The sequence below is a fragment of the Cyprinodon variegatus genome, unplaced genomic scaffold, assembly GCF_000732505.1.
Source record: "Cyprinodon variegatus isolate N-32 unplaced genomic scaffold, C_variegatus-1.0 Scaffold246, whole genome shotgun sequence".
Classification (NCBI taxonomy): Eukaryota; Metazoa; Chordata; class Actinopteri; order Cyprinodontiformes; family Cyprinodontidae; genus Cyprinodon; species Cyprinodon variegatus.
In genome coordinates this window covers 339,599-355,488 of record NW_015150699.1, presented here as the reverse complement: position 1 = coordinate 355,488, position 15,890 = coordinate 339,599, and the positions used below count along the sequence as shown (strand labels likewise).

General features: G+C 35.3%; 1 protein-coding gene across 20 annotated transcripts in view; it reads right to left on the bottom strand.

Annotated features, from left to right (window-relative positions):
* nrxn1 (neurexin 1) overlaps window positions 1-14,690 on the bottom strand; it is a 321,828-nt gene extending 307,138 nt beyond the window's left edge. For 19 of the 20 annotated variants that reach the window (XM_015382002.1, XM_015382006.1, XM_015382016.1 and 16 more), the window contains exon 1: window positions 13,364-14,690. In XM_015382002.1, coding sequence (XP_015237488.1) covers window positions 13,364-14,075 — 712 coding nt within the window. In that variant the 5' untranslated portion in view covers window positions 14,076-14,690. The remainder of the gene's footprint in view (window positions 1-13,363) is intronic. The other variant, XM_015382000.1, reaches the window with a different exon arrangement.
* Window positions 14,691-15,890: the final 1,200 nt, after the last annotated feature.

The following is a 15,890-nucleotide window of genomic DNA, read 5'->3' as shown; positions in this document are numbered from 1 at the left end:
ACATCCGGCACCTCCGGTGAGAAAAGCAGTGCTTTATTAGCACTATTTTCAGAAGGAGCAGACAGCTACTGTCCTTGGCATTGTCTAACTGGGGAAAGAATATCTTGTGAATTTCAAAACAGTCTCGGCCTGGGGCCGTACTTATTTATCATTCAGGCTTAAGTCACTAGGAAAGTCAAAAAACTCCACGAAGACAAGGCCTCAGGGTGGATCAGGTCCACCCTGTGTACCTTGGGCATCAGGATGCTGAATGGCTGCTGTAGTTAACATGCCTCTTCTATATCACCTGGCTATCAGGTCAGGGACAGTGCCCTTGGACTGGCAGAATTGGGTGGTGGTTTCCCTCCATTGGAAAGGGTACCAGAAGGTGTGTTACACCATCTGCTTGGGTTTCATAGGTTAGTGTGCTCTGTGGAGAGTGCTCCAGGAGTTTGGAGGCAGGCACCTCACCAGAGGCCATATAGTCACTGTATAAGCAGAGCAGGAGTGTGATCCACACTGCCAGCATTAGGTCAGACCTAATCCATTTGAATGTTGGACTACTTCAGGGCTGCCCTCTGTCATCTGTCCTGTTCATAACTTTTCTGGACAGGAACTAGGTGCGGCGAAAAATGCCTGATGGTTCTGTGCTGACTCCCTCCTTCCAGAGACTTACAACATACATCGGGGTAGTTCAGAGCTGAGTGCAAAAGTGGCTGGGATCGGGATCAGCTCTTCGAAGTCCAAGGGCAAGGTTCTCAACTGGAAAAAATTTTGCTTTCCCCCTTCAAGTCATAAAAGAAGACATAATTCTAAATAAATAACTAGTTGCCATAGAGGATGGTTCTGCAACCTCTGAAATTAGTAAAGCTGTATGTATAAAAGACTACATTTATTAGATACCCATATATATCTATTCAGTGTTTTTCCTTTTCTGGGTAAAAAATGGGGTGCTTCTGTCTGCCATGCTACAAATATATATATAAAAAAAGAGTTGTCAAAGCAGTGTAAAGTTTCACGCAAACTCCCTCTAACAATCAGTAGTTAATGCTTTAAAAAAGGAAAATCCTCAGTAGAAATTCCTAATCTTTTGATCCTTTTGAATATCCTTCTTTGAATTCAGAGACAGCAGTATATTATTAATCTGCTTTTGTCCAAGCAAAGCTGCACAAGGTCTCTTTAACAGAATGACTTTCAGAGATACAGTGAAGTCGCATTGTTTGTGACATGATGACAGGCTGACTTGAAACGGAAGCAATCACTCACATTAATAATTCATCTTCTTACACACAGTATCTTTCAGCAGTTTAACTCATATGTGAACAAGGGGGAAGATACTGAATACTAATTAGTTTAATTAAGTATTTGGGCAGAGCCAATACTATAAATCAACTCAAATCCAAAAGGTTTTAAAAGAGCACTTTTCAGGCATTTAACAAAAATGTGATTTGAACAAAATAAATTGGTTTAACCCTTCTTAATGCTCAGTAGCCAGTTGTTACATTTTCTGGCAGGCTGAGCAGGTTTTGCTACAGTAATATGAGCATTAGGACAAAACTTTCCCAAATTCACAGTGAGTTAATGGAGATGACCTAAAGTATTAGCCCATAGAATGCTATAAAAAAAAACCTTCAATGAGTTGATGTTAACTTAGGGATATGTAAATTAGAAATACCATAGACGACTTGAGTAAACGGGGAACACCGATTCTGCTGTGTAAAATGAAATAAGGAACTCAATGCTACAACAGATGTGTAGATGAAAATAATTTTGATGGTAAGAGGATTTCAAGTCTGTATGTCTGCAGAAAGACATGACAGCTGGCCAGTACTTATCAAATGGGATTTAGCGCTTTAAAATTAGAAACATTTTTAACAAGCATTATTGGTCTATAAATAACAAGCAACATACCATTGTAACAAAAAATCCACAAAATATGTTTCTTCCAATCCTACTCCTTTATACCTGCCTCTGACTGGGTATTATATTGCATTTGCAAAATAATTGCAATTCAACAAAATGTAATTTTTAAAATCCCAGAGCCCTCAATTTTTTTAGCATTACATTTAACAAGAAAAAGACTCTAACTTTCTCAATAGAGCCCTTTAGATGGTGGTATATGCTTAAAGAGGGTTTGCCTATAGGGATGAGGGAGCTGCAGGTAGTACACAGACCATTGTACGTTTCCACACAACAATTGCAGTAAATTCCTGCAACAATGTTCACAGCAAGCAAGCTTTTAATGTCAAGAAAAACAATGAAACCCTGGACTGAAACATCTACTTGCTTGTGATTATTGCAAAGGAAACTCCAAATTGCCATCACAATATTGGTTGATTTTGCAAAATCATTTATTAAACCTTACTCACATAACTGTTCACTGACTGAATAAAAATTTGGGGGTGTAACTTTATTCTGTGCTTATTTCATGGCATCTGTGATCTGTTATATTAATTTTATTTTTATATTGGTCTATTTAGAAATAAAAAGATATTTTAAAACAATGTATTTAGATGGGTAGATTTTTAGACCTTCTGGAGATGTTTGACAATCAGTAAAATAATTTTTATCAGACATCTAGAAATCATCACAGAGCCTTCTACTCCTAGAGACTGATGTAAATTGAGTGTTTATGTTTATAAGATCAAGTTTAAACAGGTGTGATTATTCTCATATTAGCCATTCTCAGTATGGTGAAACGATCAAAATACCACAGGACAACAATATTTGCTCTCATACTGTAACCCACTAACTGAACAATAAGGTTTCTTTCACTTTAGACTAGCTATGCACTGATGTGAAAATTTAGGGTGCTGTCTATATGGGATAAGATTGCCAGTACAACCAATAACTGATATTTTATAATATTATATAGTATCTACATCCCTACCCCTTTGAAATCACAAAAGAATTAACCACAGTGTTGGTGTTCCTTCATGACCAAACACCACAAATCAGGCAGCCCCCCTTTCCCCCCTGAAATAAAAAGCAGAATCTGGATGGACATAAATACATTTTTTTTATATATCTATCCAGTTTAATTTACCAATAAATTACATCTCCTAATTTCTGAATTTAGTTGGTTGGAAATGAAACAGATTTGCCATTACTGTAGAAAAATTGGGGATAACTAGTTTGCCAGAAAACTGAATATTTGTTTTCATGTGAGCAGCTTACTGAAACACAATTTCTGAAGGAGCATTCACACGACTCATAAAGTAAGGAATCACAGCATTGTCTTCAAATAAAGTTGCTAAATTCCTCTGATCCCCATGCTGATAACCTCATTTTAGGTAGCCATCTTTGTAGTGACTGCCCTGGTAGTTCTGTACTGTACAAGAAGAAAAAAACAACCAATAAGAAGTGGTCCCATTAAGACCAACCCCTTCTCATTTGGATAATGAGGCAAAAATGCAAAATTGGAAAAAGGACTGCGGTAAGTATATAGCCATGAAGAAATAGATGGGTTGAAAAAATACAAAGGAACTATAAAACCAACAAAAAATATAACATACATTTGTGCATTTAAAAACTGTGAAATAAAAAAAAAGATAAAAATATAACTTATAAATAAAGAGGATAATTACTACTGATGTGAATAAAGATAAAGATAGATAAATTGCATTCTTGGTTTACTGCATTAAGTATTTTTACCATTTAAATGCTGTATTTTTTGTACACTTACTTGTAAGCTTATTTTAATTGATCCTTTATTTATTTCTGTATTAATTTTTAACCAAATTAGAGTTGGACCTCCGAACAGGAAAGTATACATCATCAATAACGTGTAACAGCCAAGAAGGGAAGATTAACACAGCAAACTCTGTAATGTGTTTTCCATGCTACCAAATTCCCCTGATGCCAATCTGATAGCATCTGTGGTAAGGTTACCCTACGCACTAACTTCCCTTTGCCAATTCCAAAGGGGACCTCCATTCTATGTCAAACATTAACAACATTCTGGTTCCAGATACCCCTGGGTAGACGAAGTCAAAGTGTCCTTAGTGTTTCCCCTACCATTATCCAAAGAAGGCACTCCTCTTGCCAACTAGACCTTGCGTCCCCTCAAGAAGACAGCATATGACAAACAATTCTGGTTCTATATGTCCAGAGGCAGTTCATTTTATAAAACCTATTACCCTATCTAATTAACACCAGATCAGACCATAACTACACTATCCCTACATGGTTGCTCCGGTACAATTTTCTGTCTTCTGTGTCAGTAACACAGAGACACAATCATTCATGTGTATTTGCATTGCGCTGCAGAGATATCGGAACCACTGAGAAAACAGGACTAAACATCTAAATTTTTAAACCCTGCCAGAGTTTTTTGGATAACAACATATACTGTCCAAGAAATAACTCTAAAAAATAACTCTACTATTCCCTTATTTTTTTAAACTGTTAATTTACACTAGGTTTACATTGACTATTATGTAAATTGATTAAAGAAATACATTTCAAACTGCTCTTATTGATAAAAGAAACATATTACGCTTCCTTTAGGTTTTTCTGTCGGTTAGCATATGATGGCCACACCTTGGGTAAAAAAAAAATTAAAAAAGAGGGACTGCACTTGCACCACTGTGCATTCTAGAATTATCTTGTTTATTTTATTTTGTCCTTTTATCTCTATAAAGCATTAATTCTATAATCTGGGGTCAGCTGTATCTTTGGTTATGGTGTAAGCAATGGAAAACCAAAGACAAAAATGTGTTGTTTGTGAACCCAAACCTGACCATTAAATTTGATTTAAAAACACTGTACTGTATATGATCAGCTCCTTTAAATAAAAACATCCATATTATTTGTCTAACAACCCTTGTTTAGCTGTTAGAGACTGGATGTGAAAATGTAAATGTTTAACTTATGTAACGATAAATAAAACAATCCAGTGCGTCCAATGACCTGTGAGATAAGTTTTAAGTAACTTAAAGGCATGAAATCTTCCCATTTACAGAAAGCAGTCTTAAGAAAGTTAATAGTTACTGAATCAAAATAATTTGCAAGCATACAGATACAGTTTCCATAAAAGACATCAATTAAACACAGAAATACTGCCATGCATAATTCATGCAGCATCGTGTAATTAATCCTGACAGCCTAAGAGCACTGACAGTAACACCTCTAATATCTTGCTATGTTGCAAACTTAAATTCAACTGATTTGCATAGAGCATTAATAGGAAATCATACAATATCAATTAATTTAACAAGGCTGGTTTCTAAAGCTTTGTGAAAGATCTTAAAATTACTCCACCAGTCTTCAACCAGTTCAGTGGGAAGATATCTTTTTTTTTATTAATTAGTTATTTACCATTTAATTTAAATGTACTGAATCATATACAATCCAGATATAGTGAGATAATGTTAATGGAAAAAAGCAATACTGTCTGACATTGTTTTCTTCTAATTAAATGTATACCCTTTATGGCTTTAATACAAGAGCTTCCCATAGTTGCCATAATAGGACATAATCAAGAAAAATTAAAGCACAGAAATAGTTCAAAATATTGTGTTTAACTGGGATATTTTTGGCTCATAAAATAATGTTAAAACATTAAGACATAAATCTATCTTTATGGAAATTTCAACCAAAGCTTAGGTAATGTGGTGTCAAACACCAGAGAATGCTGGTTTAATGGTATATATTAGTGACGGTGGTGCCCACTGCAAAACCAGTTAAAATAGTAAAGTCAGCTAAAGGGTTAAAAAACCGTATTTCTCACAACCTTAAACATTCTTATTTTAAAATACCAAACTTTTAAACTAAAATATTTAAGGGGCCTTATACTTGGATATTATCATACTAAAAGGGAATACTTTAAAACCCATATTGGGATTTGTGAAACCTTTATCTGATATGTGAAAGTTCAACAAGGGGTGATTTTTGCATCAGAGCCAAATTAAAACCTGCTGACTTCAAAAACTATAGTACTTTCATAGGGAAATTATGATTCTCTACTAGGACATAAAATTTGTGATATAAGTAAAATTGAAAATAGTCTAAAATGTTGGTGTTGTGTAGAAAGGTGTAGTTTTTGTGTTGATTGGGATCTCTACAATAAGATGGTGCCTGGCTAAAAGAAAATAAAATCAAATAGTGCAAAACCTTATGGTTAAACTATTTATCAATAATGCACTTCTTTTTAAAGATATATTTGTGTGTTTCAAACTTTAAAATCTCCCTGTGTGAACCAGCATTTGCAGATTTTTGAAAAAAAAAAAAAAAAAAAAAAAATATATATATATATATAAATTTGTTTTTTTTTTGTGTGAAAAAAAATGTAAAACCTATACTATTCTATCACTTCATTCACCCACATGTATTGTATGTAAAATGTTGTAATGCTAAAAGGTTAGAGACATTTTATTTTTGTTGGTGTAGGTTCATTTAACTGCAAAGCCAACATCTGATTTCTGAAGAATGCTTTCGACAAAATTCTACATTATTCTAATAATTAATCTAAAAGTATCCTTCGGTGAATTCTAAATCATGTTGGGTTTTTTTTTAAGAAAAACAAACAAATAAATAATATTCTAAAGGGGAAATGTATTTTAGTGATTTCCAAGATTCAATCTGCCCTATTGTATGACTTTTGATGATGAAATAAACTATGATGAAATACACTTGCTTCAATTTTATCATGATAAAACATGCAGTTATCCAGAGCATCTATGTTATTTATCTAATGAAAAAAAGACAGTTTCAGGGGAACTTTTTTACTGAGTGGTGCATTTAAATAATTGTTTTAACCGATCATGGGGATTTGTGAATATGTGTGTAGGCTCGAGTTTGACGTCATTTAATGTCCAGCCTTGCACTGTGACAGAGAGAAGTTGACAGGTCTGGTGACAAATCCTATAATCCTCTCATCTTTTTAAAGTAACAAAACAGATTTTAAATTATTTAACCGATGGATAAGTTTTAAGTTCAATGTACTCTGCCAAATCCTTGTACCATATGGGGACACAAAAGATGACAAAAACGTTTTGCCTTCTTGGTAATAAAATTTAGCTTTCAATTGTAAGTGCTTGCTACTAAGTGGGATGAGATGATTTATTTGAGAGGTTGCCAACAAATAAATCCGTGGATTCCATCCCTACTATTTGTATACTATTTGTTATAGTTTGACAATATTTTGTACAGAGATTCTTGGTGAAGTGCTTTGGATCTTTTTTTTTTTTTTTTTTTTTTTTTTTTATTTGGCCAAATTACAATCCAATTTTTTGGAGTAGACCAACAGAGTGATCGGGTAAATAAAGTAAAATGGCAGACAATTTTTTCAGATATCAGGATCACTTGTGGAAGCACCCCTCATTTTCTGTCTGTGAGAAAAAGTTATGTTTACTTTAAATATTATTGTTAAGATTTATCGTTCTGATTAAACTACCTTGTCCTAGTATTCTTAAATAGATAGATCTTCTGGTTTTATTTCCATCTTTTGTTTTCCCTCTGCTTTTTTATTTTGCTTATAAAATACAACTTTTGGAGTGTATCTCTACAGCTGAAGCTTATACTAACATTGCCTGAGCTATTGCTGCAACTCCATATCCCCTTTAAGAGGATACAATTTATCCTGCATTTCTGTGATCCACAAACTACCAATTTACTATGCATCTGGCCTTTTTATGCTGCTAACTTTGCAGTAAATATGCCCCCATAAATACGAGTAGAGCTGGAAAAATGATTACATTTACAATTTAATAGCAATTTAGCAAACTTCAATTGTCAAAATCGCAGATGCACTCAACTTTGACAGTTTGACAATACTGATTTTTTTCACTCTAGTAATTTAGGTGGCTGTAATACACTTAAAGCGAGTTTGCCACCATGCAGAAGGGAAGAGAGAGTGACTCCAAGCACACAGATCAATGCATGCAAGAACAAGTAAGCACATTTCCACACAACAGCAACAATAAAGTCCTTTGACAATGAACTTTTAAAAAGCAAACTTTAAAAGTCTTTAAAAAAAACAACAAAACCCTGAAGTAAATATTCTGCATATTTGTGGTTAGTGAAATGGAAAACAAAAAAACAAAAATGCAACATTGGTTGACAAAATTCACGATTTAACATTTAGGCATAATTGTTTAGCCCTAAATAAGAGTATTTACAAAACCATCAAGCTAAATTCGAATTGATTCTATGTTTTGGCAAATGCCAGAGCCAAGTCATAGTTAATCTACACACATGGAGTTTGCACCAACACAAATCTGATCTGATCGCAATGTTCATATTTTCAAAAATATTTCACAAAAGACAAACTATATTTCCCAAAAGACCTTGCTACATTATTAAATATGCAAGAATATTTATACCTATAAGTGTATTTATAAGTGAGTTGTTTTTATCTCTGTTCCAAATTATTACTGGCTTTCATTGCACCATCTGTGCACGCTTCTCAGAGTGGAGCCAGACGCAGTGTAAATTGGGGGTAAGATTATCTGCTGCTCTTAACTCTTTGCTCTTTTTCTCAAATATAGAAAATAATACTGGAGCTTTGTTTGTGTCAGTTATAGCTGATATTAGCTTACACTTAGCGAGGTTGTGCTGTAGGGTTCCACCTGTTACCACAGACTTTTCTCTTCCACTGTCCCAACATGCATGCTCAGTATACGGGAGTTTTACAAAGTGAATTACTAAATGCTATTAACTACCCACTCTTGAAACATCTTTGTGAAGAAGACTGTTTACTTTAATCAACTCAATGTTATTGGCCCGGCCCTCCTCAGACAGTAAATCTTAAAAAATGGGCAACTTGACAGCAATTGGATCTATTTACATTTTTGGGATATATTTTTCTTTCAGTTATATGTTTTTGCAACTAATCTGGTGTTTAAAGTGCTTTGAGATAACATCAGTAGTAAACTGACACTAAACACATTAAACTGAACTGGATTACAGCAAGGTGAAGTTATAAATCAGCATCCTAGCTTTGAAGATTTCACACAGCACTTTTTAATCCATCATTTAATAATGTACAGATTATGGCACAACAACAAACATATCAAGAAATTCATGTCTACTTGAAGTGACAAGTTAGGCAAGGAGAGTATTAATCAGAAAAGCAGCCAAGAGGCAACACAGATCCTCAGCTCAAGTTGAGGAATCTGTTGACAGGACAATTATCAGACAGGCACACCAAGAATCTCACCTTAAAGGAAGAGTGGCGGTAAGACAGCTATAAGAAATCCCATTTCAAGTTTGTCACATATTGGGTACACAGTAAATATGAAGAAGATGCTCTGCTCAGATGGGATCATAGTCACAGTTTATACATAAAACACTACCTATGGGGGGAAATTATACTGTTTACAATATATCCTGGCGACAACATAACATTCTGGAACAAAAGTAACCTCTTCTAGAGCCTGTAAAGGGATTTAGAGTGAGCAGAAAGTGCATCCAGAGTTACAATGTAATGATTTTCAAAATTTTGTTAAAATGGGTAGGTAAATAACCAAATCCATATGAGTATCTGTGTTACTACTTGCTTACATATAGTGTTATCCAATCTAATTGAGGTTCAACATAATAAGAAGCAAGATGTGTCTTAGCTAATTCAAAAATTTGGTAAGAAAATCCTTAATAAATACCAGTGGCAAAACAAATACAAATATTTTTTCCTTATCACTTTTGCTCCTTTTCCTTCCTCTATTGCCAATTATACATAAAAGTACAGTACAAATTTATAGGACTAGCGTTTTATATGCATTTTATGAATCCCTGTCAACAGCCATGGGCAACTATTTTATGTTTTCGTAAAAAGAAAAATATGCTGATGGATTGCAGTACACCTGTGCTTTGCCCCATACAGCAAAGTTAAATAACTACTTTGGATTGGTTTGGAGTCATACTTTATGGATGTGCGATTTTCTTTATTTTCACTAAGAAGAACTTGACATAAGGTTTGTTAAATTGTCAAAACTATAAACATAGAACCTTCATGGTCACACAATTTCTCCTGAAATTCTTACTCACTCTACAATGTTACCAGAAAGGAGCAATTGCTAAGAATTTCAGAGAATGTTCTGTTTTTATGATTTCCATAATTATCTCAGGAAGCCAGAAGCGTATCACAAGGAGAAAAGTGACATCAGCACATCAGACAGATTGCTGGTTTGTAATCAGGTCAGAAAAGTGGGTTCATACTTAAAATGAAAATAAACAGATGTACAGTGCTAAATTTAGGCCATAGGAATGAGGTAAACATTCCACTGTGATGCCATTTTCCTGAAACCTGGAAGATAATTTTTTTTTATTCCAAAGAATGCATCTGTTCAGTACAAGTAAGTCACTTGGCAGATTTTGCAAAATAATATATATTTTTAGAAGGGCTTAAATAATGAAAGGTTTTTTTGGCCATCATTGTAATAACTGCAAACAACAACTGAAAATGACTGTTTAACACTCCTGCAGCATACCCCCCCCCCAAAAAAAAAAAAAAAAAAACTGTCAGTAATTGGTCAGTAATTAGTTATTATGTTTTTCAAGGTCTCGTTATGTTTGTAAATATGACAATAACAATTTTCTTATGTGGATTTTGGTATATCCACAAAATATTCTAAGCTCTTCAAGTGCTTTAGGACCAATAGTATCTCATCATTCTAGAATTGAAAAGATGGTATATATTCCTTATGCCTAAGTGTTAAATCAGACTTGTTTGGACAATCTTTCAGGTCGTCGTAAAGTCATCACTATGTTCTGAAATTCCATTAGCTGTAATGAAAACCACAAAAACATTACTGGCAGGTCCAAGCACATTTACTGTCACTATTATGTCTTGATCCAAATTTATTAATGCAATATGATACATTATGGCAATGCAGCAACATCTCACTAATGCAGAGTGGTTTAAATAAAGAAATAACTGACACACTATACTGAAGTCCTGCTGGTGAGACACTGGAAGTCAGTTATAGGATTTTTTCCTCTCAAAAGTAGTTCCAGGGATCAATCAGGGCATAATCTTAAGGCATTTATTAGCTGGTTCTGTCAAAGACTGGCCCAGGTTTTTCACTATTAAGGTATGGCCTGATTGTAAGATACAGCTCTCTTCTAGTAATTGTTTGATCTATTACAAAATTGTTCAAAGGATCAGAATCCAAGGAGAGACATTAACTATACAAATCAAATAATTTACTTAGTACTTCCATCAAACTATGCTCTAATATCACCATGCATTTTTCTAGAAATGCCCTGTGATAAACTGTGACTTGTAGTCACAGGCCTCTCATCTAAAGATGACTGGAGGTAGGGACCAGCCCCCCTTCATGGATTAAATTGTAGCAGACATATGGATATCCCTTTTAGAATCAGAAAATGTCAGCCAGCAACTCAAATTTAGACCAGCTGATCTCTTATTGGCCTCAGTAGCACTGCAAAGCAGGAGTAGCGTGTGCCACATTGGCCTATCAAAAGTACCTGGTGACGTGCAAGTAGGAAATAAAGCTGATGAATTCAGTTGGAATTAGTGCCTGAGAGCAGATCTGTGCAGCACGTTGCCCTCTTTGAGGGGTTAAATACCAAAATAGGAAGATGACAGGGTTCATATTTATGTTAACGTTTCATTAGGCCAATTAACCACAAAATCAACTTGAAAGTTTCTCACATCAATCTCTTACCTTTTTAATTGTTTTTTGTTTTTATCAGGAGCATTCTCGATGGTTAATTCTTAAATAGATTTTGTCTTCTCGCCCAGGAAATTATTTATTCCGAGTAGGACTAGCTTTTAGAGTTTAGGTTTAGGGGCCAGAGTTTGCAGAATGAAGAACTGTGGATAAGCAAGTAGCAGAAACCAGTTTAGCACAGTAACTAATTGGTTGTTGGAAACATCTATGCATTATCTGACCACTTAATCCTAAAAGCACTATAAGCTGGTGCCTATATCCAGCTGTCTACGGGCGATAGGTGGGGTACACCCCAGACAGGTCGCCAGTCCATTGCAGAGACAAACAGGACAAACAACCATTCACACACACACACTCACAGCCAAGGAAAATTTAGATAAGCCAATTAACAGTCAATGTTTTTGGACTGTGGGAGGAAGCCAGAGTACCCAGAGACCCAGAGTACCCACGCATGCTCAGGGTGAACATGCAAACTCCATTTAGAAATAAGGAATCGAACCCAGAACCTTCTTGCTGCAAGGCAGCAGTGCTACCCAAGGTGTCACAGAGCAGCCGGTTGTTGGAAACAAAAAAAAAACTAAAACGTATGTATTATATATATCTATGTATTAATATATTCATATTAATTATACTAACCATTCAGTGCCAATGTCTAAGGATTATACACAATTAAGATGATACACTTCACATCAAATCACCAAAGCTTAATAAAAGATAAAATAATTAATTTTACAGTGCATTGTACAGTTTATTGCTATTTAAATACAATAATCCATATTATCCAAAAAAACAACCCAAATTTAATTCAGATACCGAGATAGATCAAAAGTTTTCATAGCAGTCTCATTAAGCCTATAGTTAAAAAGATGTATCTCCCAAATAGACATAAATTAGACAATGAGAATTGAGAATGAATGAGAATTAATGTCCAGTTTTCACCTGGAAAAAGGAACTAAAAAAGGAAAAAGAAAAACAGCAAAACACATGCAAACATCTACATTTGAAGCTACAAGCAGTAAACATGAAAGGCTGTTATTCAACCTCCTCTATTTATTCCCTTTACCTTTAATGATTTGTTCCCTGTTATTTATCATCAAACTACTGTCTTTTCTGTAGTGTATTATAATCAAAATCTGTTGTAAAAATAGATGTTGTTGTTTTACTTATTGCATTTGTAAACTTCTATTTAATAAAGAAGAATATAATATTAATTAATATAATAATATTACTATATCATTCAAAACATAATTTTTCATAAAGAAGTACATTTAAAAATACACAGCTGTTCTGTAAGCTTGACATTAAAAAAGGAAACATGTAATCTTTGCAATAGACGTACCTCAAACTATTAGTATTTGGGTTACCCTATTGTCTTTATCCTATTTGTTTTATGGGATCAATGATATCACTAATGTTTACCTAATTAATTGTGTTGACGATTATTGCTCTTTATTTAAGGTAATCATTGGAGATACTTCATAGGTCAACTGATCCCGACAGACTTGCTTTATGGTAAGGTAGGATACCTTTGGGGGATGAAAGGCACCTGCCTTGTTTCCTAATGAGCCCTTCAAGGAGATTTAACTTTGCAAACAACCATATAGCAGATCAATAGCACACAACAAGAGCTTACCATGATTAAGGAAGGGAATCCAAGACTTTTGGACTATTGATAGGTTTAAGTTGGACTAATTGTTTACTGTCAAAAGCATAAACACTGAATGTATGTTACATAGTTTATGTCTTACCTTCACTGCAGTCCTTTCCTTGGAAGCCAGTGTGAGAGCAGTTGCATGCTGGTTCATTGTTAATTAAACTGCAGACTCCTCCATTTAAGCACATGTTGGCTGTACCGCAGACATCCATTAAGACCCCCTCACTGTTGATCATTTCAGCCTCAGTGTTGTTGACCTTTATATCTGTTATCCATCCCACAAAAGGAGGCTGATCCTTGACCACAGCCGACGTCAGGCGCAATGCCACGGACCGTAGCTCCAGCGGTATTCCCCCGAGGAACAGATGGCTGAAAACAGTCATGTCACGTCTTTTCGATTTCACTTCCACCCACTTTATCTCATCATCCACAGCAAGGGTTGTGTTTTTAAAGTTTCTTCTAATCGTGACAGTATGCCATTGGCTGTCATTGACGGCTGTGTCAGAAACTACGGTTGCAGGCTCTGCACAGAAGATTGAGTAGCGTAGGCTGAGTTTCCCTTTTATTAGAAGAAGTTCTAAAAAGTCACAAAATCCTTCATCATCAAAGTAAACAAGCAGCCCGTGGGAGCTCTTTGTCTTCAGGTTAAAGCTCATTTCACTTTCACAACATGCATTCCACACTGGAAACCTGGCCCACTGTCCCTCAGTGCCTGTAAATTCAAGAGCAGCCCCTATTTCTATAAAGCAGCATAAGAAGATCCCTACCCATACGAAATGGGCACTATGCAGCTTTTGTACAACCATTGTGTGAGCCCTACTCTGTATATTACAGCTATAAGTAATATCTTCAGAACTTATAAGTATTCTATTTATGCAAATAAGTATGTTGGATCAGTCTTAACAAAAGTCTAGTGTGGCACTGAAGGCCTATGTGGATTTATAAGTGTGAACTGCAGCATTGTAGGACATATGATTGCATGTCAGCACAAATTTACATGAAATCTGGTTTAGGTAGTACTTGCTTCCAGGCGCAGACACCATTACTTAAATCTGTTCTGGCCAATCAATTTATATCTCACGGTTCTTGCAAAAAAAGCTTGATGTGTTGATAGGTCCTTTTTGCCATAGCTCAGCTGGAGCAGGAGATTTAGACATCCAAAAAGCATACAGACTCTTTACAAAATTATGAAACAGTTTTTTTCCAGTGCCAGTTAGTGTCCACGCTATTTTACTTAAACTGAGTTGGCAGCTTTAATTTTCATGTTTAAGTCCGCTTTCTTTGACGAGCAACCAGAATCCTTATTTAGGGCTTTTCGCCCTGTATCCTAGCTAGAAGGGATGAAAAATACCATAAGGCATATAAAGCTGATAAACGCAGCATTAGACAGTTCGTCTGTCAAAGCAGTCCTCAGTAGGTGATATCTGCAAAAGAAAAAAAAAGAGATTTAATACAGCATCAGCACTTTCAACATATCCATTTCCAAGTCTACTTCAGCAATGTCTTTGGGCTAGAATTAGACTAATCCTGTGATTAAGCTGAAGTATAGCCAGGGAGGCCTTTTCCACAATAAGCACTAGCTGAATCATTAGATTACAATCACTCTGGCTTTCCAGGAAGAGAGCTGCTGCACTTGACAGTCACACATTAGTTGATCTCATTGGCCAACTCTACTAAACTCTATGAAGGAAAATAGCCTAAGTCACTTATTGTTCAAGACAGTCGCATCTCGGTCTCAAATTCAATAAACGGCAGGGAAAAGGGAAATGCATCACACTGAAACTGTCTTGGCGAAAATTTTAAATTAGAATCACAAGATCTAAGACCGTTTACCATTTACCGATAAACACGTTCTGAATGCTTTGAACCCAGCTGAGCGCTAAAATGAGAAAAAGTGCGTCACTTGATTCACAATGGTCGGTTTGTGTTCGTCACCCCCCACACACGCACACTCACTGCCACCTTCACCAAAAATCACTGAGTCTCAGTCAAAACTACTAATTGTGCTTTTCACAGCCCGATATTTGTCCTTTCATTATTTTAAAAATGACACACATATGTGCATTTTTACATCTGAGTGACTGTTATGATGAGGAAAAAGCAACAAAAAACTGCTTAATTTAGTATCCCAAACAGAAAAAAAAATGTCTGATTAATTCATAGGTTGAGCAATGGCTTTAATGATAAAATGGGAATTAAATAAACTGAAATACCTCCGTGAACTATATAATAAGTGTCAGATATCCATTACAAGCATGAAAATGATTATATCTCCGCAATGAGCTCCTCATCGGAATTCCACGTTTCGCCGAAAAGCCCCATTCTCTGATCGCCCATACCTTCACATATAACGCTATAACACAGCCGTTTGAGGAGTATTTTTTTCTTCTTTATTATATAAATGAATCACTTATTAACTACAAACATTTATTCCTGAAGCAATAAATGTTTATACCTTTGCACAAAGACCTCTACTTCCACGGGACCCCTAAACAGTTGCATGGAGAAATGGAGAAAACGATTCGAAGAGCTCCTAATAATCAACACCGTCCATATTTCCGCGCCTGTTGGAGAGCCCGATTCTAATAAGATAGATAAGCAAGATCTGCTTTCAAGTAAAT